The sequence below is a fragment of the Crinia signifera genome, chromosome 9, assembly GCF_055691185.1.
Source record: "Crinia signifera chromosome 9, ASM5569118v1, whole genome shotgun sequence".
NCBI lineage: Eukaryota > Metazoa > Chordata > Amphibia > Anura > Myobatrachidae > Crinia > Crinia signifera.
Window position 1 is genome coordinate 167,850,441 of NC_139225.1, and position 27,612 is coordinate 167,878,052.

Genomic DNA, 27,612 nt, shown 5'->3' on the forward strand with positions numbered 1-27,612 from the left:
TGTGTGTGACCGCGGCTGTATCTGTATACGGAATGCTGTGTTACAGTGTTAGTAATATGATATGTGATGAGTGTATACTGTGTGTGACCGCGGCTGTATCTGTATACGGAATGCTGTGTTACAGTGTTAGTAATATGATATATGGTGTGTGTATACTGTGTGTGACCGCGGCTGTATCTGTATACGGAATGCTGTGTTACAGTGTCAGTAATATGATATGTGGTGTGTGTATACTGTGTGTGTGACAGCGGCTGTATCTGTATACGGAATGCTGTGTTACAGTGTCAGTAATATGATATGTGGTGTGTGTATACTGTGTGTGTGACAGCGGCTGTATCTGTATACGGAATGCTGTGTTACAGTGTCAGTAATATGATATGTGGTGTGTATGTACTGTGTGTGACCGTGGCTGTACCTGTACACGGAATGCTGTGTTACAGTGTCAGTAATATGATATGTGATGTGTGTATACTGTGTGTGACAGCGGCTGTATCTGTATACGGAATGCTGTGTTACAGTGTCAGTAATATGATATGTGGTGATGTGTGTATACTGTGTGTGACAGCGGCTGTATCTGTATACGGAATGCTGTGTTACAGTGTCAGTAATATGATATGTGGTGTGTATACTGTGTGACCGCGGCTGTATCTGTATACGGAATGCTGTGTTACAGTGTCAGTAATATGATATGTGGTGTGTGTATACTGTCTGTGTGACAGCGGCTGTATCTGTATACGGAATGCTGTGTTACAGTGTCAGTAATATGATATGTGGTGTGTATGTACTGTGTGTGACCGTGGCTGTACCTGTACACGGAATGCTGTGTTACAGTGTCAGTAATATGATATGTGATGTGTGTATACTGTGTGTGACAGCGGCTGTATCTGTACACGGAATGCTGTGTTACAGTGTCAGTAATATGATATGTGGTGTGTATGTACTGTGTGTGACCGTGGCTGTACCTGTACACGGAATGCTGTGTTACAGTGTCAGTAATATGATATGTGATGTGTGTATACTGTGTGTGTGACAGCGGCTGTATCTGTACACGGAATGCTGTGTTACAGTGTCAGTAATATGATATGTGGTGTGTGTATACTGTGTGTGACCGCGGCTGTATCTGTATACAGAATGCTGTGTTACAGTGTCAGTAATATGATATGTGGTGTGTGTATACTGTGTGACCGCGGCTGTATCTGTATACGGAATGCTGCGTTACAGTGTCAGTAATATGATATGTGGTGTGTATACTGTCTGTGTGACAGCGGCTGTATCTGTATACGGAATGCTGTGTTACAGTGTCAGTAATATGATATGTGGTGTGTGTATACTGTGTGTGTGACCGTGGCTGTACCTGTACACGGAATGCTGTGTTACAGTGTCTGTAATAGGATATGTGGTGTGTGTATACTGTGTGTGACCACGGCTGTATCTGTATATGGAATGCTGTGTTACAGTGTCTGTAATAGGATATGTGGTGTGTGTATACTGTGTGTGACCGCGGCTGTATCTGTATACGGAATGCTGTGTTACAGTGTCAGTAATATGATATGTGGTGTGTGTATACTGTGTGTGTGACAGCGGCTGTATCTGTATAGGGAATGCTGTGTTACAGTGTCTGTAATAGGATATGTGGTGTGTGTATACTGTGTGTGACCGCGGCTGTATCTGTATACGGAATGCTGTGTTACAGTGTCAGTAATATGATATGTGGTGTGTGTATACTGTGTGTGTGACAGCGGCTGTATCTGTATAGGGAATGCTGTGTTACAGTGTCTGTAATAGGATATGTGGTGTGTGTATACTGTGTGTGACCGCGGCTGTATCTGTATACGGAATGCTGTGTTACAGTGTCAGTAATATGATATGTGGTGTGTGTATACTGTGTGTCTGACAGCGGCTGTATCTGTACACGGAATGCTGTGTTACAGTGTCTGTAATAGGATATGTGGTGTATGTATACTGTGTGTGACCGCGGCTGTATCTGTATAGGGAATGCTGCGTTACAGTGTCAGTAATATAATATGTGATGTGTGTATAGTGTGACCGCGGCTGTATCTGTATACGGAATGCTGTGTTACAGTGTCAGTAATATGATATGTGATGTGTGTATACTGCGTGTGACAGTGGCTGTATACAGATGGAGCCGGCCTGGTCTTTGCAGGGGATGGCGGAAGAATCGCCAGCTGCCATCCCCCGCCAGCCGATCTGCGAAAGGGGACGTGCGCGCACGAGATTCGTGCATCCCCTTCCTACAGCGCTTTCCCCGGGTCCCCGCCGGCATGTATACGGAATGCTGTGTTACAGTGTCTGTAATATTATATGTGATGTGTTCATACTGTGTGTGTGACAGCGGCTGTATCTGTATACGGAATGCTGTGTTACAGTGTCAGTAATATGATATGTGGTGTGTGTATACTGTGTGTGACAGCGGCTGTATATGTATACAGAATGCTGTGTTAGTGTCAGTAATATGATATGTGATGTGTGTACACTGTGTGTGACAGCGGCTGTACCTGTATACGGAATGCTGTGTTACAGTGTCAGTAATATATGTGGTGTGTGTATACTGTGTGTGACAGCGGCTGTATCTATATATGGAATGTTACATTGCAGTGTCAGTAATATGATATGTGGTGTGTGTATACTGTGTGTGACAGCAGCTGTATCTGTATACGGAATGCTTTGTTACAGTGTCAGTAATATGATATGTGGTGTGTGTATACTGTGTGACAGCTGCTGTATCTGTATACGGAATGCTTTGTTACAGTGTCTGTAATATGATATGTGGTGTGTGTATACTGTGTGTGTGACAGCGGCTGTATCTGTATACGGAATGTTACATTGCAGTGTCAGTAATATGATATGTGATGTGTATATACTGTGCGGCTGTATCTGTATACGGAATGTTACATTGCAGTGTCAGTAATATGATATGTGATGTGTGTATACTGTGTGACTGCGGCTGTATCTGTATACGGAATGTTACATTGCAGTGTCAGTAATATGATATGTGGTGTGTGTATACTGTGTGTGTGACAGCGGCTGTATCTGTATACGGAATGCTGCGGTACAGTGTCAGTAATATGATATGTGGTGTATATACTGTGTGTGTGACAGCGGCTGTATCTGTATACGGAATGTTACATTGCAGTGTCAGTAATATGATATGTGATGTGTATATACTGTGCGGCTGTATCTGTATACAGAATGTTACATTGCAGTGTCAGTAATATGATATGTGATGTGTGTATACTGTGTGACTGCGGCTGTATCTGTATACGGAATGTTACATTGCAGTGTCAGTAATATGATATGTGGTGTGTGTATACTGTGTGTGTGACAGCGGCTGTATCTGTATACGGAATGCTGCGGTACAGTGTCAGTAATATGATATGTGGTGTGTATACTGTGTGACCGCGGCTGTATCTGTATACGGAATGCTGATTTACAGTGTCTGTAATATAATATGTGGTCTGTGTATACTGTGTGTGACCGCGGCTGTATCTGTATACGGAATGCTGTGTTACAGTGTCAGTAATATGATATGTGGTGTGTGTATACTGTGTGTGTGACAGCGGCTGTATCTGTATACGGAATGCTGTGTTACAGTGTCAGTAATATGATATGTGGTGTGTGTATACTGTGTGTGTGACAGCGGCTGTATCTGTATACGGAATGTTACATTGCAGTGTCAGTAATATGATATGTGATGTGTGTATACTGTGTGACTGCGGCTGTATCTGTATACGGAATGCTGTGTTACAGTGTCAGTAATATATGTGGTGTGTGTGTGACAACAGCTGTATCTGTATACGGAATGCTGTGTTACAGTGTCAGTAATATGATATTTGGTGTGTGTATACTGTGTCAGAGGCTGTATCTGTATACGAAATGCTGTGTTAAAGTGTCTGTAATATGATATGTGGTGTGTGTATACTGTGTGTGTGACAGCGGCTGTATCTGTATACGGAATGTTACATTGCAGTGTCAGTAATATATGTGATGTGTGTATACTGTGTGACTGCGGCTGTATCTGTATACGGAATGTTACATTGCAGTGTCAGTAATATGATATGTGGTGTGTGTATGCTGTGTGACAGCGGCTGTATCTGTATACGGAATGCTGCATTACAGTGTCACTAATATGATATGTGGTGTGTGTATACTGTGTGTGTGACTGCGGCTGTATCTGTATACGGAATGTTACATTGCAGTGTCAGTAATATGATATGTGATGTGTGTATACTGTGTGTGTGAGACAGTGGCTGTATCTGTATACAAAATGCTGTGTTACAGTGTCAGTAATATGATATGTGATGTGTGTATACTGTGTGTGTGACAGCGGCTGTACCTGTATGTGGAATGCTGTGTTACAGTGTCTGTAATAGGATATGTGGTGTGTATACTGTGTGTGTGACAGCGGCTGTACCTGTATACAGAATGCTGTGTTACAGTGTCAGTAATATGATATGTGGTGTGTGTATACTGTGTGTGACAGCGGCTGTACCTGTATACGGAATGTTACATTGCAGTGTCTGTAATATGATATGTGGTGTGTATATACTGCGTGTGTGACCGCGGCAGTATATGTATACAGAATGCTGCGTTACAGTGTCAGTAATATGATATGTGATGTTTGTATATTGTGTGTGAACACGGCTGTATCTGTATACGGAATGCTGTGTTACAGTGTCTGTAATAGGATATGTGGTGTGTATACTGTGTGTGTGACAGCGGCTGTATCTGTACACGGAATGCTGTGTTACAGTGTCAGTAATATGATATGTGGTGTGTGTGTATACTGTGTGACCGCGGCTGTATCTGTATACAGAATGCTGTATTACAGTGTCTGTAATATGATATATGGTGTGTGTATACTGTGTGTGACTGCGGCTGTATCTGTATACGGAATGCTGTGTTACAGTGTCAGTAATATGATACGTGGTGTGTACAGTAGGAGCAAGTTTCATCTTTGCTCCTTTGGCCATGGCTAGCCATGGCTATTCTATTGTTCTCAGCTGCAATACGTATTGTATTGCAGCTGAGAACAATAGAATAGCCATGGCTAGCCATGACCAAAGGAGCAAAGATGAAACTTGCTCCTACTGTATATACTGCGTGTGTGACCGCGGCAGTATATGTATACAGAATGCTGCGTTGCAGTGTCAGTAATATGATATGTGATGTTTGTATATTGTGTGTGACCACGGCTGTATCTGTACACGGAATGCTGTGTTACAGTGTCTGTAATAGGATATGTGGTGTGTATACTGTGTGTGTGACAGCGGCTGTATCTGTATACGGAATGTTACATTGCAGTGTCAGTAATATGATATGTGATGTGTATATACTGTGCGGCTGTATCTGTATACAGAATGTTACATTGCAGTGTCAGTAATATGATATGTGATGTGTGTATACTGTGTGACTGCGGCTGTATCTGTATACGGAATGTTACATTGCAGTGTCAGTAATATGATATGTGGTGTGTGTATACTGTGTGTGTGACAGCGGCTGTATCTGTATACGGAATGCTGCGGTACAGTGTCAGTAATATGATATGTGGTGTGTATACTGTGTGACCGCGGCTGTATCTGTATACGGAATGCTGATTTACAGTGTCTGTAATATAATATGTGGTCTGTGTATACTGTGTGTGACCGCGGCTGTATCTGTATACGGAATGCTGTGTTACAGTGTCAGTAATATGATATGTGGTGTGTGTATACTGTGTGTGTGACAGCGGCTGTATCTGTATACGGAATGCTGTGTTACAGTGTCAGTAATATGATATGTGGTGTGTGTATACTGTGTGTGTGACAGCGGCTGTATCTGTATACGGAATGTTACATTGCAGTGTCAGTAATATGATATGTGATGTGTGTATACTGTGTGACTGCGGCTGTATCTGTATACGGAATGCTGTGTTACAGTGTCAGTAATATATGTGGTGTGTGTGTGACAACAGCTGTATCTGTATACGGAATGCTGTGTTACAGTGTCAGTAATATGATATTTGGTGTGTGTATACTGTGTCAGAGGCTGTATCTGTATACGAAATGCTGTGTTAAAGTGTCTGTAATATGATATGTGGTGTGTGTATACTGTGTGTGTGACAGCAGCTGTATCTGTATACGGAACGCTGTGTTACAGTGTCAGTAATATGATATGTGGTGTGTGTATACTGTGTCAGAGGCTGTATCTGTATACGAAATGCTGTGTTAAAGTGTCTGTAATATGATATGTGGTGTGTGTATACTGTGTGTGTGACAGCGGCTGTATCTGTATACGGAATGTTACATTGCAGTGTCAGTAATATGATATGTGATGTGTGTATACTGTGTGACTGCGGCTGTATCTGTATACGGAATGTTACATTGCAGTGTCAGTAATATGATATGTGGTGTGTGTATGCTGTGTGACAGCGGCTGTATCTGTATACGGAATGCTGCATTACAGTGTCACTAATATGATATGTGGTGTGTGTATACTGTGTGTGTGACTGCGGCTGTATCTGTATACGGAATGTTACATTGCAGTGTCAGTAATATGATATGTGATGTGTGTATACTGTGTGTGTGAGACAGTGGCTGTATCTGTATACAAAATGCTGTGTTACAGTGTCAGTAATATGATATGTGATGTGTGTATACTGTGTGTGTGACAGCGGCTGTACCTGTATGTGGAATGCTGTGTTACAGTGTCTGTAATAGGATATGTGGTGTGTATACTGTGTGTGTGACAGCGGCTGTACCTGTATACAGAATGCTGTGTTACAGTGTCAGTAATATGATATGTGGTGTGTGTATACTGTGTGTGACAGCGGCTGTACCTGTATACGGAATGTTACATTGCAGTGTCTGTAATATGATATGTGGTGTGTATATACTGCGTGTGTGACCGCGGCAGTATATGTATACAGAATGCTGCGTTACAGTGTCAGTAATATGATATGTGATGTTTGTATATTGTGTGTGAACACGGCTGTATCTGTATACGGAATGCTGTGTTACAGTGTCTGTAATAGGATATGTGGTGTGTATACTGTGTGTGTGACAGCGGCAGTATCTGTACACGGAATGCTGTGTTACAGTGTCAGTAATATGATATGTGGTGTGTGTGTATACTGTGTGACCGCGGCTGTATCTGTATACAGAATGCTGTATTACAGTGTCTGTAATATGATATATGGTGTGTGTATACTGTGTGTGACTGCGGCTGTATCTGTATACGGAATGCTGTGTTACAGTGTCAGTAATATGATACGTGGTGTGTACAGTAGGAGCAAGTTTCATCTTTGCTCCTTTGGCCATGGCTAGCCATGGCTATTCTATTGTTCTCAGCTGCAATACGTATTGTATTGCAGCTGAGAACAATAGAATAGCCATGGCTAGCCATGACCAAAGGAGCAAAGATGAAACTTGCTCCTACTGTATATACTGCGTGTGTGACCGCGGCAGTATATGTATACAGAATGCTGCGTTACAGTGTCAGTAATATGATATGTGATGTTTGTATATTGTGTGTGACCACGGCTGTATCTGTACACGGAATGCTGTGTTACAGTGTCTGTAATAGGATATGTGGTGTGTATCCTGTGTGTGTGACAGCGGCTGTATCTGTATACGGAATGTTACATTGCAGTGTCAGTAATATGATATGTGATGTGTGTATGCTGTGTGACTGCGGCTGTATCTGTATACGGAATGTTACATTACAGTGTCAGTAATATGATATGTGGTGTGTGTGACAGCGGCTGTATCTGTATACGGAATGCTGTGTTACAGTGTCTGTAATATGATATGTGGTGTGTGTATACTGTGTGTGTGACCGCGGCTGTATCTGTATACGGAATGCTGCATTACAGTGTCACTAATATGATATGTGGTGTGTGAATACTGCGTGTGTGACAGCGGCTGTATCTGTATACCGAATGCTGTGTTACAGTGTCTGTAATATGATATGTGATGTGTGTGTACTGTGTGACCACGGCTGTATCTGTATACGGAATGCTGTGTTACAGTGTCAGTAATATAATATGTGGTGTGTGTATACTGTGTGACAGCGGCTGTATCTGTATACGGAATGCTGTGTTACAGTGTCAGTAATATGATATGTGGTGTGTGTATACTGTGTGTGTGACCGTGGCTGTACCTGTACACGGAATGCTGTGTTACAGTGTCTGTAATAGGATATGTGGTGTGTGTATACTGTGTGTGACCACGTCTGTATCTGTATATGGAATGCTGTGTTACAGTGTCTGTAATAGGATATGTGGTGTGTGTATACTGTGTGTGACCGCGGCTGTATCTGTATACGGAATGCTGTGTTACAGTGTCAGTAATATGATATGTGGTGTGTGTATACTGTGTGTGTGACAGCGGCTGTATCTGTATAGGGAATGCTGTGTTACAGTGTCTGTAATAGGATATGTGGTGTGTGTATACTGTGTGTGACCGCGGCTGTATCTGTATACGGAATGCTGTGTTACAGTGTCAGTAATATGATATGTGGTGTGTGTATACTGTGTGTGTGACAGCGGCTGTATCTGTATAGGGAATGCTGTGTTACAGTGTCTGTAATAGGATATGTGGTGTGTGTATACTGTGTGTGACCGCGGCTGTATCTGTATACGGAATGCTGTGTTACAGTGTCAGTAATATGATATGTGGTGTGTGTATACTGTGTGTCTGACAGCGGCTGTATCTGTACACGGAATGCTGTGTTACAGTGTCTGTAATAGGATATGTGGTGTATGTATACTGTGTGTGACCGCGGCTGTATCTGTATAGGGAATGCTGCGTTACAGTGTCAGTAATATAATATGTGATGTGTGTATAGTGTGACCGCGGCTGTATCTGTATACGGAATGCTGTGTTACAGTGTCAGTAATATGATATGTGATGTGTGTATACTGCGTGGGTACTTATGTATTATCTGGGCTCCCATGTTAAATGCACCCTATTTTTTTCATACCCCTACTATCCAACTACGCATGGAGTTGATTTTATATAGTGTGGCGAGCGCAGCGAGCCACCGTGCCCGAAGCGTGGCGAGCGCAGCGAGCCCCGCGAGGGGACGCGGTCTCATAAGAAAAACGGGAGCCCAGATATTACATAAGTACCACTGCGTGTGACAGTGGCTGTATACAGATGGAGCCGGCCTGGTCTTTGCAGGGGATGGCGGAAGAATCGCCAGCTGCCATCCCCCGCCAGCTGATCTGCGAAAGGGGACGTGCGCGCACGAGATTCGTGGATCCCCTTCCTACAGCGCTTCCCCCGGGTCCCCGCCGGCATGTATACGGAATGCTGTGTTACAGTGTCTGTAATATTATATGTGATGTGTTCATACTGTGTGTGTGACAGCGGCTGTATCTGTATACGGAATGCTGTGTTACAGTGTCAGTAATATGATATGTGGTGTGTGTATACTGTGTGTGACAGCGGCTGTATATGTATACAGAATGCTGTGTTAGTGTCAGTAATATGATATGTGATGTGTGTACACTGTGTGTGAAAGCGGCTGTACCTGTATACGGAATGCTGTGTTACAGTGTCAGTAATATATGTGGTGTGTGTATACTGTGTGTGACAGCGGCTGTATCTATATATGGAATGTTACATTGCAGTGTCAGTAATATGATATGTGGTGTGTGTATACTGTGTGTGACAGCAGCTGTATCTGTATACGGAATGCTTTGTTACAGTGTCAGTAATATGATATGTGGTGTGTGTATACTGTGTGACAGCTGCTGTATCTGTATACGGAATGCTTTGTTACAGTGTCTGTAATATGATATGTGGTGTGTGTATACTGTGTGTGTGACAGCGGCTGTATCTGTATACGGAATGTTACATTGCAGTGTCAGTAATATGATATGTGATGTGTATATACTGTGCGGCTGTATCTGTATACAAAATGTTACATTGCAGTGTCAGTAATATGATATGTGATGTGTGTATACTGTGTGACTGCGGCTGTATCTGTATACGGAATGTTACATTGCAGTGTCAGTAATATGATATGTGGTGTGTGTATACTGTGTGTGTGACAGCGGCTGTATCTGTATACGGAATGCTGCGGTACAGTGTCAGTAATATGATATGTGGTGTGTATACTGTGTGTGTGACAGCGGCTGTATCTGTATACGGAATGTTACATTGCAGTGTCAGTAATATGATATGTGATGTGTATATACTGTGTGGCTGTATCTGTATACAGAATGTTACATTGCAGTGTCAGTAATATGATATGTGATGTGTGTATACTGTGTGACTGCGGCTGTATCTGTATACGGAATGTTACATTGCAGTGTCAGTAATATGATATGTGGTGTGTGTATACTGTGTGTGTGACAGCGGCTGTATCTGTATACGGAATGCTGCGGTACAGTGTCAGTAATATGATATGTGGTGTGTATACTGTGTGACCGCGGCTGTATCTGTATACGGAATGCTGATTTACAGTGTCTGTAATATAATATGTGGTCTGTGTATACTGTGTGTGACCGCGGCTGTATCTGTATACGGAATGCTGTGTTACAGTGTCAGTAATATGATATGTGGTGTGTGTATACTGTGTGTGTGACAGCGGCTGTATCTGTATACGGAATGCTGTGTTACAGTGTCAGTAATATGATATGTGGTGTGTGTATACTGTGTGTGTGACAGCGGCTGTATCTGTATACGGAATGTTACATTGCAGTGTCAGTAATATGATATGTGATGTGTGTATACTGTGTGACTGCGGCTGTATCTGTATACGGAATGCTGTGTTACAGTGTCAGTAATATATGTGGTGTGTGTGTGACAACAGCTGTATCTGTATACGGAATGCTGTGTTACAGTGTCAGTAATATGATATTTGGTGTGTGTATACTGTGTCAGAGGCTGTATCTGTATACGAAATGCTGTGTTAAAGTGTCTGTAATATGATATGTGGTGTGTGTATACTGTGTGTGTGACAGCAGCTGTATCTGTATACGGAACGCTGTGTTACAGTGTCAGTAATATGATATGTGGTGTGTGTATACTGTGTCAGAGGCTGTATCTGTATACGAAATGCTGTGTTAAAGTGTCTGTAATATGATATGTGGTGTGTGTATACTGTGTGTGTGACAGCGGCTGTATCTGTATACGGAATGTTACATTGCAGTGTCAGTAATATGATATGTGATGTGTGTATACTGTGTGACTGCGGCTGTATCTGTATACGGAATGTTACATTGCAGTGTCAGTAATATGATATGTGGTGTGTGTATGCTGTGTGACAGCGGCTGTATCTGTATACGGAATGCTGCATTACAGTGTCACTAATATGATATGTGGTGTGTGTATACTGTGTGTGTGACTGCGGCTGTATCTGTATACGGAATGTTACATTGCAGTGTCAGTAATATGATATGTGATGTGTGTATACTGTGTGTGTGAGACAGTGGCTGTATCTGTATACAAAATGCTGTGTTACAGTGTCAGTAATATGATATGTGATGTGTGTATACTGTGTGTGTGACAGCGGCTGTACCTGTATGTGGAATGCTGTGTTACAGTGTCTGTAATAGGATATGTGGTGTGTATACTGTGTGTGTGACAGCGGCTGTACCTGTATACAGAATGCTGTGTTACAGTGTCAGTAATATGATATGTGGTGTGTGTATACTGTGTGTGACAGCGGCTGTACCTGTATACGGAATGTTACATTGCAGTGTCTGTAATATGATATGTGGTGTGTATATATTGCGTGTGTGACCGCGGCAGTATATGTATACGGAATGCTGTGTTACAGTGTCTATAATAGGATATGTGGTGTGTATACTGTGTGTGTGACAGCGGCTGTATCTGTACACGGAATGCTGTGTTACAGTGTCAGTAATATTATATGTGGTTTGTGTGTATACTGTGTGACCGCGGCTGTATCTGTATACAGAATGCTGTGTTACAGTGTCAGTAATATGATATGTGGTGTGTGTATACTGTATGTGTGACAGCGGCTGTACCTGTATACGGAATGCTGTATTACAGTGTCTGTAATATGATATATGGTGTGTGTATACTGTGTGTGACTGTGGCTGTATCTGTATACGGAATGCTGTGTTACAGTGTCAGTAATATGATACGTGGTGTGTATATACTGCGTGTGTGACCGCGCCTGTATATGTATACAGAATGCTGGGTTAGTGTCTGTAATATGATATGTGATGTTTGTATATTGTGTGTGACCACGGCTGTATCTGTACACGGAATGCTGTGTTACAGTGTCTGTAATAGGATATGTGGTGTGTATACTGTGTGTGTGACAGCGGCTGTATCTGTATACGGAATGTTACATTGCAGTGTCAGTAATATGATATGTGATGTGTGTATGCTGTGTGACTGCGGCTGTATCTGTATACGGAATGTTACATTACAGTGTCAGTAATATGATATGTGGTGTGTGTGACAGCGGCTGTATCTGTATACGGAATGCTGTGTTACAGTGTCAGTAATATAATATGTGGTCTGTGTATACTGTGTGTGACCGCGGCTGTATCTGTATACGGAATGCTGCATTACAGTGTCACTAATATGATATGTAATGTGTGAATACTGTGTGTGTGACAGCGGCTGTATCTGTATACCGAATGCTGTGTTACAGTGTCTGTAATATGATATGTGATGTGTGTATACTGTGTGACCGTGGCTGTATCTGTATACGGAATGCTGTGTTACAGTGTCAGTAATATGATATGTGGTGTGTGTATACTGTGTGACAGCGGCTGTATCTGTACACGGAATGCTGTGTTACAGTGTCAGTAATATGATATGTGGTGTGTGTATACTGTGTGTGTGACCGTGGCTGTATCTGTACACGGAATGCTGTGTTACAGTGTCTGTTATAGGATATGTGGTGTGTGTATACTGTGTGTGACCACGGCTGTATCTGTATACGGATTGCTGTGTTACAGTGTCTGTAATAGGATATGTGGTGTGTGTATACTGTGTGTGACCGCGGCTGTATCTGTATACGGAATGCTGTGTTACAGTGTCAGTAATATGATATGTGGTGTGTGTATACTGTGTGTGTGACAGCGGCTGTATCTGTATAGGGAATGCTGTGTTACAGTGTCTGTAATAGGATATGTGGTGTGTATACTGTGTGTGTGACAGCGGCTGTATCTGTATACGGAATGTTACATTGCAGTGTCAGTAATATGATATGTGATGTGTGTATGCTGTGTGACTGCGGCTGTATCTGTATACGGAATGTTACATTACAGTGTCAGTAATATGATATGTGGTGTGTGTGACAGCGGCTGTATCTGTATACGGAATGCTGTGTTACAGTGTCAGTAATATAATATGTGGTCTGTGTATACTGTGTGTGACCGCGGCTGTATCTGTATACGGAATGCTGCATTACAGTGTCACTAATATGATATGTAATGTGTGAATACTGTGTGTGTGACAGCGGCTGTATCTGTATACCGAATGCTGTGTTACAGTGTCTGTAATATGATATGTGATGTGTGTATACTGTGTGACCGCGGCTGTATCTGTATACGGAATGCTGTGTTACAGTGTCAGTAATATGATATGTGGTGTGTGTATACTGTGTGACAGCGGCTGTATCTGTACACGGAATGCTGTGTTACAGTGTCAGTAATATGATATGTGGTGTGTGTATACTGTGTGTGTGACCGTGGCTGTATCTGTACACGGAATGCTGTGTTACAGTGTCTGTTATAGGATATGTGGTGTGTGTATACTGTGTGTGACCACGGCTGTATCTGTATACGGATTGCTGTGTTACAGTGTCTGTAATAGGATATGTGGTGTGTGTATACTGTGTGTGACCGCGGCTGTATCTGTATACGGAATGCTGTGTTACAGTGTCAGTAATATGATATGTGGTGTGTGTATACTGTGTGTGTGACAGCGGCTGTATCTGTATAGGGAATGCTGTGTTACAGTGTCTGTAATAGGATATGTGGTGTGTGTATACTGTGTGTGACCGCGGCTGTATCTGTATACGGAATGCTGTGTTACAGTGTCAGTAATATGATATGTGGTGTGTGTGTATACTGTGTGTGTGACAGCGGCTGTATCTGTACACGGAATGCTGTGTTACAGTGTCTGTAATAGGATATGTGGTGTGTGTATACTGTGTGTGACCGCGGCTGTATCTGTATAGGGAATGCTGCGTTACAGTGTCAGTAATATGATATGTGATGTGTGTATACTGTGTGACCGCGGCTGTATCTGTATAGGGAATGCTGTGTTACAGTGTCAGTAATATGATATGTGATGTGTGTATACTGCGTGTGACAGTGGCTGTATACAGATGGAGCCGGCGTGGTCTTTGCAGGGGATGGCGGAAGAATCGCCAGCTGCCATCCCCCGCCAGCCGATCTGCGAAAGGGGACGTGCGCGCACGAGATTCGCGCATCCCCTTCCGACAGCGCTTCCCCCGGGTCCCCGCCGGCATGTATACGGAATGCTGTGTTACAGTGTCAGTAATATGATATGTGGTGTGTGTATACTGTGTGTGACAGCGGCTGTATATGTATACAGAATGCTGTGTTAGTGTCAGTAATATGATATGTGATGTGTGTACACTGTGTGTGACAGCGGCTGTACCTGTATACGGAATGCTGTGTTACAGTGTCAGTAATATGATATGTGGTGTGTGTATACTGTGTGTGTGACAGCGGCTGTACCTGTATACGGAATGCTGTGTTACAGTGTCAGTAATATGATATGTGATGTGTGTACACTGTGTGTGACAGCGGCTGTACCTGTATACGGAATGCTGTGTTACAGTGTCAGTAATATGATATGTGGTGTGTGTATACTGTGTGTGTGACAGCGGCTGTACCTGTATACGGAATGCTGTGTTACAGTGTCAGTAATATATGTGATGTGTGTATACTGTGTGACTGCGGCTGTATCTGTACACGGAATGCTGTGTTACAGTGTCAGTAATATATGTGGTGTGTGTATACTGTGTGTGACAGCGGCTGTATCTATATATGGAATGTTACATTGCAGTGTCAGTAATATGATATGTGGTGTGTGTATACTGTGTGTGACAGAAGCTGTATCTGTATACGGAATGCTGTGTTACAGTGTCAGTAATATGATATGTGGTGTGTGTATACTGTGTGACAGCTGCTGTATCTGTATACGGAATGCTGTGTTACAGTGTCTGTAATATGATATGTGGTGTGTGTATACTGTGTGTGTGACAGCGGCTGTATCTGTATACGGAATGTTACATTGCAGTGTCAGTAATATGATATGTGATGTGTATACTGTGTGACCGCGGCTGTATCTGTATACGGAATGCTGATTTACAGTGTCTGTAATATAATATGTGGTCTGTGTATACTGTGTGTGACCGCAGCTGTATCTGTATACGGAATGCTGCATTACAGTGTCAGTAATATGATATGTGGTGTGTGTATACTGTGTGTGTGACAGCGGCTGTATCTGTATACGGAATGCTGTGTTACAGTGTCAGTAATATGATATGTGATGTGTGTATACTGTGTGACTGCGGCTGTATGCTGTGTTACAGTGTCAGTAATATATGTGGTGTGTGTATGACAACGGCTGTATCTGTATACGCTGTGTTACAGTGTCAGTAATATGATATGTGATGTGTGTATACTGTGTGACTGCGGCTGTATGCTGTGTTACAGTGTCAGTAATATATGTGGTGTGTGTGTGACAACGGCTGTATCTGTATACGGAATGCTGTGTTACAGTGTCAGTAATATGATATGTGGTGTGTGTATACTGTGTGTGTGACAGCAGCTGTATCTGTATACGGAACGCTGTGTTACAGTGTCAGTAATATGATATGTGGTGTGTGTATACTGTGTCAGAGGCTGTATCTGTATACGAAATACTGTGTTAAAGTGTCTGTAATATGATATGTGGTGTGTGTATACTGTGTGTGTGACAGCGGCTGTATCTGTATACGGAATGTTACATTGCAGTGTCAGTAATATGATATGTGATGTGTGTATACTGTGTGACTGCGGCTGTATCTGTATACGGAATGTTACATTGCAGTGTCAGTAATATGATATGTGGTGTGTGTATGCTGTGTGACTGCGGCTGTATCTGTATACGGAATGCTGTGTTACAGTGTCTGTAAAATGATATGTGGTGTGTGTGACAGCGGCTGTATCTGTATACGGAATGCTGCATTACAGTGTCAGTAATATGATATGTGATGTGTGTATACTGTGTGTGTGAGACAGCGGCTGTATCTGTATACGGAATGTTACATTGCAGTGTCAGTAATATGATATGTGGTGTGTGTATACTATGTGTGTGACAGCGGCTGTACCTGTATACGGAATGCTGTGTTACAGTGTCAGTAATAGGATATGTGGTGTGTATACTGTGTGTGTGTGACAGCGCCTGTAGCTTTATACGGAATGCTGTATTACAGTGTCTGTAATATGATATATGGTGTGTGTATACTGTGTGTGTGACAGCGGCTGTACCTGTATACGGAATGCTGTGTTAGTGTCAGTAATATGATATGTGGTGTGTGTATACTGTGTGTGTGACCGCGGCTGTATATGTATACGGAATGCTGTGTTACAGTGTCAGTAATATGATATGTGGTGTGTGTATACTTTGTGTGTGACAGCGGCTGTATCTGTATGCAGAATGCAATGTTACAGTGTCAGTAATATGATATGTGGTGTGTGTATACTGTGTGTGTGACAGCGGCTGTATGTATACGGAATGTTACATTGCAGTGTCTTAAATATGATATGTGGTGTGTATACTGTGTGTGTGTGTGACAGCGGCTGTATCTGTATACGGAATGCTGTGTTACAGTGTCTGTAATATGATATGTGGTGTGTATACTGTGTGTGTGTGTGACAGCGGCTGTATCTGTATACAGAATGCTGCGTTACAGTGTCAGTAATATGATATGTGATGTGTGTATACTGTATATGACTGCGGCTGTATCTGTACACGGAATGCTGTGTTACAGTGTCTGTAATAGGATATGTGGTGTGTATACTGTGTGTGTGACAGCGGCTGTACCTGTATACGGAATGCTGTGCTACAGTGTCAGTAATATGATATGTGGTGTGTGTATACTGTGTGTGTGTGACAGCGGCTGTATCTGTATATGGAATGCTGTTAGTGTCAGTAATATGATATGTGATGTGTGTATACTGCGTGTGACAGTATCTGTATATGAAATGCTGTGTTACAGTGTCTGTAATATGATATGTGGTGTGTGTATACTGTGTGTGTGACCGCGGCTGTATATGTATACGGAATGCTGTGTTACAGTGTCAGTAATATGATATGTGGTGTGTGTATACTTTGTGTGTGACAGCGGCTGTATCTGTATGCAGAATGCAATGTTACAGTGTCAGTAATATGATATGTGGTGTGTGTATACTGTGTGTGTGACAGCGGCTGTATGTATACGGAATGTTACATTGCAGTGTCTTAAATATGATATGTGGTGTGTATACTGTGTGTGTGTGTGACAGCGGCTGTATCTGTATACGGAATGCTGTGTTACAGTGTCTGTAATATGATATGTGGTGTGTATACTGTGTGTGTGTGTGACAGCGGCTGTATCTGTATACAGAATGCTGCGTTACAGTGTCAGTAATATGATATGTGATGTGTGTATACTGTATATGACTGCGGCTGTATCTGTACACGGAATGCTGTGTTACAGTGTCTGTAATAGGATATGTGGTGTGTATACTGTGTGTGTGACAGCGGCTGTATCTGTATACGGAATGCTGTGTTACAGTGTCTGTAATATGATATGTGGTGTGTATACTGTGTGTGTGTGTGACAGCGGCTGTATCTGTATACAGAATGCTGCGTTACAGTGTCAGTAATATGATATGTGATGTGTGTATACTGTATATGACTGCGGCTGTATCTGTACACGGAATGCTGTGTTACAGTGTCTGTAATAGGATATGTGGTGTGTATACTGTGTGTGTGACAGCGGCTGTACCTGTATACGGAATGCTGTGCTACAGTGTCAGTAATATGATATGTGGTGTGTGTATACTGTGTGTGTGTGACAGCGGCTGTATCTGTATATGGAATGCTGTTAGTGTCAGTAATATGATATGTGATGTGTGTATACTGCGTGTGACAGTATCTGTATATGAAATGCTGTGTTACAGTGTCTGTAATATGATATGTGGTGTGTGTATACTGTGTGTGTGACAGCGGCTGTACCTGTATACGTAATGTTACATTGCAGTGTCTGTAATATGATATTTGGTGTGTATATACTGCGTGTGTGACCGCGCCTGTATATGTATACAGAATGCTGTTAGTGTCAGTAATATGATATGTGATGTGTGTATACTGCGTGTGACAGTATCTGTATATGAAATGCTGTGTTACAGTGTCTGTAATATGATATGTGGTGTGTGTATACTGTGTGTGTGACAGCGGCTGTACCTGTATACGTAATGTTACATTGCAGTGTCAGTAATACACACACACCTGCTGTATCCTTCTATCTATAGTGTTCACTCTAGGATATTTTTAGGGCAGGGCACTATTTCCAATGGGGGTATATAAAAAAATTGCACACTGCACTAGGATTATGCCCTTTATATATTACATTTATATTACACATTATGGTACAGATCGTAATGCCTCTTACACATTATACCACACACCATAATACCCATTACTCATGATGGCATACACCGAAAGTTCTCAGCAGCATGTCAGTGTGGTGGGGGGCAGCGTAAGTGGGCACAGTGCCACACAAAAAAAGGGCAGGGTGCATTCTGAGGTTCTACAAACAGGCAGGGTGCAGCACCCTGAAAACAAATCTTAGAGGGAACACTAATCTCCATACATAACTAATATACATACATACACATTGATATATATGCTGGAGAGAGAGAGAGTGAGAGACAGAGAGAGAGAGAAATGTGGATGCGTTTCCACTCGAAACAAAAAACAAGCTAGTGCCCTACTATTAAAGCATTGCCTAGCTTGTTTTATGTTCCGAGCGCCACCGGATCCACATTCCTGCATTTAGTGGTTTATGCCACTTATTCCGCTACCACCAACAAATCAAATATATATTATAAACATGTATACACCGTGAGAGAAACGCTAAGCCCGGGAGATGTAGGTGTATGACCCACACACGTATGACTCACCCATATGGCCCAGTCGGGACCCAGGAATATAGGGATCTCTCCCGGGCACTACCCCAGGTCCCAGGATGGCAAAGATGGTCTCCTCCTCCGCCGTCAGCACCTCCTCTGCGGAGCCGTTCTGCGTAGAGTGAGGAACCCGCGCCAGCTTCTCCTTGGTCCGTCTCTTAAAGTCATTCCAGCGTTTCTGGACTTCCTGCGCGGTGCGCTTCCAGTTGGTGATGGCGTTGATCTTGGCGGCGATGCCCTCCCACACACGGCGCCGCTCTGCCACACTGAGGCGACGGCTTTGTGCGCCATACAGCATAGAATAGTGCGCCCGCACTTCTCGGATGAGGATCTGGTTCTCCTCATAGGAAAACCGGGGTTTCCGAAGACGCGTCACTTCCTCCGTGTCGCCGGACATGGCGAGAGCATTCACAATGGCCTCCAGGGTTCAGGCTGAGCAAGATGGAGAAGAGAGAGAGATTACAGATGTGCGTAGCAGCTACACAACCAAGGGTCAGGGTAAGGTCAAGGACTCGCGCCAGCAACCAGAGGTCTCGCGCACGGCAACCAACGGTCTCGCGCTCGGCAACCAACGGTCTCGCGCCCGGCAACCCAATGTCTCGCGCCCGACAACCCGAGGTCTCGCGCCCGACAACCCGAGGTCTCGCGCCCGACAACCCGAGGTCTCGCGCCCGACAACCCGAGGTCTCGCGCCCGACAACCCGAGGTCTCGAGCCCGACAACCCGAGGTCTCGCGCCCGACAACCCGAGGTCTCGCGCCTGACAACCCGAGGTCTCATGTACGCGCTCTCACCCTCCGCTGCAGTGACAGTGTGTATTACTGAGAGGTATAACTACACAGCATACGCGCTCTCACCCTCCGCAGCAGTGACAGTGTGTATTACTGAGAGGTATAACTACACGGCATACCCGCTCCCACCCTCCACAGCAGTGACTGTGTATTACTGAGAGGTATAACTACACAGTATACCCGCAGTGACAGTGTGTATTACTGAGAGGTATAACTACACGGCATACGCGCTCTCACCCTCCGCAGCAGTGACAGTGTGTATTACTGAGAGGTATAACTACACAGAATACCCGCTCTCACCCTCCGCAGCAGTGACAGTGTATTACTGAGAGGTATAACTACAGAGCATACGCGCTTTTACCCTCTGCAGCCGTGACAGTGTGTATTACTGAGAGGTATAACTACAGAGCATACGCGCTCTCACCCTCCGCAGCAGTGACAGTGTGTATTACTGAGAGGTATAACTACAGAGCATACGCGCTCTCACCCTCCGCAGCAGTGACAGTGTGTATTACTGAGAGGTATAACTACACAGAATACCCGCTCTCACCCTCCGCAGCAGTGACAGTGTATTACTGAGAGGTATAACTACAGAGCATACGCGCTTTTACCCTCTGCAGCCGTGACAGTGTGTATTACTGAGAGGTATAACTACACAGCATACGTGCTCCCACCCTCCGCAGCAGTGACAGTGTGAATTACTGAGAGGTATAACTACAGAGCATACCTGCTCCCACCCTCCGCAGCAGTGACTGTGTATTACTGAGAGGTATAACTACACAGCATACGTGCTCTCACCCTCCGCAGCAGTGACTGTGTATTACTGAGAGGTATAACTACAGAGCATACGCGCTCTTACAATCTGCAGCCGTGACAATGTGTATTACTGAGAGGTATAACTACACAGCATACGTGCTCCCACCCTCCGCAGCAGTGACAGTGTGTATTACTGGGAGGTATAACTACAGAGCATACGCGCTCTCACCCTCCGCAGCAGTGACAGTGTGTATTACTGAGAGGTATAACTACAGAGCATACACGCTCTCACCCTCCGCAGCAGTGACAGTGTGTATTACTGAGAGGTATAATATACACAGCATACGCGCTCTCACCCTTCGTATTACTGAGAGGTATAATATACACAGCATACGCGCTCTCATCCTCCGCAGCAGTGACAGTTTGTATTACTGAGAGGTATAACTACAGAGCATACGCGCTCTTACCCTCTGCAGCCGTGACAGTGTGTATTACTGAGAGGTATAACTACAGAGCATACGCGCTCTTACCCTCTGCAGCAGTGACAGTGTGTATTACTGAGAGGTATAACTACACGGCATACGTGCTCTCACCCTCCGCAGCAGTGACTGTGTATTACTGAGAGGTATAACTACAGAGCATACGCGCTCTTACCCTCCGCAGCAGTGACAGTGTGTATTACTGAGAGGTATAACTACAGAGCATACGCGCTCTTACCCTCTGCAGCAGTGACAGTGTGTATTACTGAGAGGTATAATATACACAGCATACGCGCTCTCACCCTCCGCATTACTGAGAGGTATAATATACACAGCATACGCGCTCTCACCCTCCGCATTACTGAGAGGTATAATATACACAGCATACGCGCTCTCACCCTCCGCATTACTGAGAGGTATAATATACACAGCATACGCGCTCTCATCCTACGCAGCAGTGACACTTTGTATTACTGAGAGGTATAACTACAAGGCATACGCACTCTCACCCTCCGCAGCAGTGACAGTGTGTATTACTGAGAGGTATAATTACACGGCATACGCTCTCTCACCCTCTGCAGCCGTGACAGTGTGTATTACTGAGAGGTACAACTACACAGCATACGTGCTCCCACCCTCCGCAGCAGTGACAGTGTGTATTACTGAGAGGTATAACTACACGGCATACGCGCTCTCACCCTCCGCAGCAGTGACAGTGTGTATTACTTAGAGGTATAACTACATGGCATACGCGCTCTCACCCTCCGCAGAAGTGACAGTGTGTATTACTGAGAGGTATAACTACAGAGCATACGCGCTCTCACCCTCCGCAGCAGTGAGTGTGTATTACTGAGAGGTATAATTACACAGCATACGCGCTCTCACCCTCCGCAGCAGTGACAGTGTGTATTACTGAGAGGTATGACTACAGAGCATACGCGCTCCCACCCTCCGCAGCAGTGACAGTGTGTATTACTGAGAGGTATAACTACACGGCATATGCACTCTCACCCTCCGCAGCAGTGACAGTGTGTATTACTGAGAGGTATAACTACAGAGCATACACGCTCTCACCCTCCGCAGCAGTGACAGTGTGTATTACCGAGAGGTATAATTACACAGCATACGCGCTCTCACCCTCAGCGGCAGTGACAGTGCGTATTACTGAGAGGTATAACTACACGGCATACGCGCTCTCACCCTCAGCGGCAGTGACAGTGTGTATTACTGAGAGGTATAACTACACGGCATACGCGCTCTCACCCTCCGCAGCAGTGACAGTGTGTATTACTGAGAGGTATAACTACAGAGCATACGCGCTCCCACCCTCCGTAGCAGTGACTGTGTATTACTGAGAGGTATAACTACACAGCATATGTGCTCTCACCCTCCGCAGCAGTGACAGTGTGTATTACTGAGAGGTATAACTACACGGCATACACGCTCTCACCCTCCGCAGCAGTGACAGTGTGTATTACTAAGAGGTATAACTACACGGCATACGCGCTCTCACCCTCCGCAGCAGTGACAGTGTGTATTACTGAGAGGTATAACTACAGAGCATACGCGCTCTCAACCTCCGCAGCAGTGACATTGTGTATTACTGAGAGGTATAACTACACGGCATACGCGCTCTCACCCTCCGCAGCAGTGACATTGTGTATTACTGAGAGGTATAATATACACGGCATACGCGCTCTCACCCTCCGCAGCCGTGACAGTGTGTATTACTGAGAGGTATAACTACAGAGCATACGCGCTCTCACCCTCCGCAGCAGTGACAGTGTGTATTACTGAGAGGTATAACTACAGAGCATACGCGCTCTCACCCTCCGCAGCAGTGACAGTGTGTATTACTGAGAGGTATAACTACACGGCATACACGCTCTCACCCTCAGCGGCAGTGACCGTGTGTATTACTGAGAGGTATAATATACACGGCATACGCGCTCTAACCCTCAGCGGCAGTGACAGTGTGTATTACTGAGAGGTATAACTACACGGCATACACGCTCTCACCCTCCGCAGCAGTGACAGTGTGTATTACTGAGAGGTATAACTACACGGCATACGCGCTCTCACCCTCCGCAGCAGTGACAGTGTGTATTACTAAGAGGTATAACTACACGGCATACGCGCTCTCACCCTCCGCAGCAGTGACATTGTGTATTACTGAGAGGTATAACTACAGAGCATACGCGCTCTCACCCTCCGCAGCAGTGACATTGTGTATTACTGAGAGGTATAACTACAGAGCATACGTGCTCTCACCCTCCGCAGCAGTGACAGTGTGTATTACTGAGAGGTATAACTACAGAGCATACGAGCTCTCACCCTCCGCAGCAGTGACAGTGTGTATTACTGAGAGGTATAACAACACGGCATACACGCTCTCACCCTCAGCGGCAGTGACAGTGTGTATTACTGAGAGGTATAATATACACGGCATACGCGCTCTAACCCTCAGCGGCAGTGACAGTGTGTATTACTGAGAGGTATAACTACACGGCATACACGCTCTCACCCTCAGCGGCAGTGACAGTGTGTATTACTGAGAGGTATAACTACACGGCATACGCGCTCTCACCCTCCGCAGCAGTGACATTGTGTATTACTGAGAGGTATAACTACAGAGCATACGCGCTCTCACCCTCCGCAGCAGTGACAGTGTGTATTACTGAGAGGTATAATTACACATCATACGCGCTCTCACCCTCCGCAGCAGTGACAGTGTGTATTACTGAGAGGTATAACTACAGAGCATACGCGCTCCCACACTCCGCAGCAGTGACAGTGTGTATTACTGAGAGGTATAACTACACGGCATACGCGCTCTCACCCTCCGCAGCAGTGACAGTGTGTATTACTGAGAGGTATAACTACACAGCATACACGCTCTCACCCTCCGCAGCAGTGACATTGTGTATTACTGAGAGGTATAACTACAGAGCATACGTGCTCTCACCCTCCGCAGCAGTGACAGTGTGTATTACTGAGAGGTATAACTACAGAGCATACGAGCTCTCACCCTCCGCAGCAGTGACAGTGTGTATTACTGAGAGGTATAACAACACGGCATACACGCTCTCACCCTCAGCGGCAGTGACAGTGTGTATTACTGAGAGGTATAATATACACGGCATACGCGCTCTAACCCTCAGCGGCAGTGACAGTGTGTATTACTGAGAGGTATAACTACACGGCATACACGCTCTCACCCTCAGCGGCAGTGACAGTGTGTATTACTGAGAGGTATAACTACACGGCATACGCGCTCTCACCCTCCGCAGCAGTGACATTGTGTATTACTGAGAGGTATAACTACAGAGCATACGCGCTCTCACCCTCCGCAGCAGTGACAGTGTGTATTACTGAGAGGTATAATTACACATCATACGCGCTCTCACCCTCCGCAGCAGTGACAGTGTGTATTACTGAGAGGTATAACTACAGAGCATACGCGCTCCCACACTCCGCAGCAGTGACAGTGTGTATTACTGAGAGGTATAACTACACGGCATACGCGCTCTCACCCTCCGCAGCAGTGACAGTGTGTATTACTGAGAGGTATAACTACACAGCATACACGCTCTCACCCTCCGCAGCAGTGACATTGTGTATTACTGAGAGGTATAAGTACACGGCATACGCGCTCTCACCCTCCGCAGCAGTGACAGTGTGTATTACTGAGAGTTATAATTACACGGCATACGCGCTCTCACCCTCCGCAGCAGTGACAGTGTGTATTACTGAGAGGTATAATTACAGAACATACGCGCTCTCACCCTCCGCAGCAGTGACTGTGTGTATTACTGAGAGGTATAATTACAGAACATACGCACTCTCACCCTCCGCAGCAGTGACTGTGTATTACTGAGAGGTATAACTACACAGCATACCCGCTCTCACCCTCCGCAGCCGTGACAGTGTGTATTACTGAGAGGTATAACTACACGGCATATGTGCTCCCACCCTCCGCAGCAGTGACAGTGTGTATTACTGAGAGGTATAACTACACGGCATACGCGCTCTCACCCTCCGCAGCAGTGACAGTGTGTATTACTGAGAGGTACAACTACAGAGCATACGCGCTCTCACCCTCCGCAGCAGTGACAGTGTGTATTACTGAGAGGTATAATTACACAGCATACGCGCTCTTACCCTCTGCAGCCGTGACAGTGTGTATTACTGAGAGGTATAATTACACGGCATACGCGCTCTCACCCTCCACAGCAGTGACAGTGTGTATTACTGAGAGGTATAACTACAGAGCATACGCGCTCTCACCCTCCGCAGCAGTGACAGTGTGTATTACTGAGAGGTATAACTACATGGCATACACGCTCTCACCCTCCACAGCAGTGACAGTGTGTATTACTGAGAGGTATAACTACAGAGCATACGCGCTCTCACCCTCCACAGCAGTGACAGTGTGTATTACTGAGAGGTATAACTACAGAGCATACGCGCTCTCACCCTCCGCCGCAGTGACAGTATGTATCGCTGAGAGGTATAACTACAGAGCATACGCGCTCTCACCCTCCGCAGCAGTGACAGTGTGTATCACTGAGAGGTATAACTACACGGCATACGCGCTCTCACCCTCCGCAGCAGTGACATTGTGTATTACTGAGAGGTATAACTACACGGCATACGCGCTCTTACCCTCTGCAGCCGTGACAGTGTGTATTACTGAGAGGTATAATATACACAGCATACACGCTCTCATCCTCCGCAGCAGTGACAGTGTGTATTACTGAGAGGTATAAGTACACGGCATACGCGCTCTCACCCTCCGCAGCAGTGACAGTGTGTATTACTGAGAGGTATAATTACACGGCATACGCGCTCTCACCCTCCGCAGCAGTGACAGTGTGTATTACTGAGAGGTATAATTACACGGCATACACGCTCTCACCCTCAGCAGCAGTGACAGTGTGTATTACTGAGAGGTATAAGTACACGGCATACGCGCTCTCACCCTCCGCAGCAGTGACAGTGTGTATTACTGAGAGGTATAACTACACGGCATACGCGCTCTCACCCTCCGCAGCAGTGACAGTGTGTATTACTGAGAGGTATAACTACACGGCATACGCGCTCTCACCCTCCGCAGCAGTTACAGTGTGTATTACTGAGAGGTATAACTACAGAGCATACGCGCTCTTACCCTCTGCAGCCGTGACAGTGTGTATTACTGAGAGGTATAATATACACAGCATACACGCTCTCATCCTCCGCAGCAGTGACAGTGTGTATTACTGAGAGGTATAAGTACACGGCATACGCGCTCTCACCCTCCGCCGCAGTGACAGTATGTATCGCTGAGAGGTATAACTACAGAGCATACGCGCTCTCACTCTCCGCAGCAGTGACAGTGTGTATCACTGAGAGGTATAACTACACGGCATACGCGCTCTCACCTTCCGCAGCAGTGACATTGTGTATTACTGAGAGGTATAACTACACGGCATACGCGCTCTCACCCTCCGCAGCAGTGACATTGTGTATTACTGAGAGGTATAACTACAGAGCATACGCGCTCTCACCCTCCGCAGCAGTGACAGTATGTATCGCTGAGAGGTAGAACTACAGAGCATACGCGCTCTCACCCTCCGCAGCAGTGACAGTGTGTATCACTGAGAGGTATAACTACACGGCATACGCGCTCTCACCCTCCGCAGCAGTGACTGTGTATTACTGAGAGGTATAACTACAGAGCATACGCGCTTTTACCCTCTGCAGCCGTGACAGTGTGTATTACTGAGAGGTATAACTACACAGCATACGTGCTCCCACCCTCCGCAGCAGTGACTGTGTATTACTGAGAGGTATAACTACACAGCATACGTGCTCCCACCCTCCGCAGCAGTGACAGTGTGTATTACTGGAAGGTATAACTACAGAGCATACGCGCTCTCACCCTCCGCAGCAGTGACAGTGTGTATTACTGAGAGGTATAACTACAGAGCATACACGCTCTCACCCTCCGCAGCAGTGACAGTGTGTATTACTGAGAGGTATAATATACACAGCATACGCGCTCTCACCCTCCGCATTACTGAGAGGTATAATATACACAGCATACGCGCTCTCACCCTTCGTATTACTGAGAGGTATAATATACACAGCATACGCGCTCTCATCCTCCGCAGCAGTGACAGTGTGTATTACTGAGAGGTATAACAACACGGCATACACGCTCTCACCCTCAGCGGCAGTGACAGTGTGTATTACTGAGAGGTATAATATACACGGCATACGCGCTCTAACCCTCAGCGGCAGTGACAGTGTGTATTACTGAGAGGTATAACTACACGGCATACACGCTCTCACCCTCAGCGGCAGTGACAGTGTGTATTACTGAGAGGTATAACTACACGGCATACGCGCTCTCACCCTCC

General features: G+C 45.1%; 1 protein-coding gene across 1 annotated transcript in view; it reads right to left on the minus strand.

Moving 5' to 3' along the window:
• The window catches only part of LOC146036428 (myb-related transcription factor, partner of profilin-like), a 55,653-nt gene that overhangs the window by 16,825 nt on the left and 11,216 nt on the right, over window positions 1-27,612 (minus strand). The window contains exon 2 of the mRNA XM_083160426.1: window positions 19,178-19,615. Coding sequence (XP_083016552.1) covers window positions 19,178-19,580 — 403 coding nt within the window. The 5' untranslated portion in view covers window positions 19,581-19,615. The remainder of the gene's footprint in view (window positions 1-19,177; window positions 19,616-27,612) is intronic.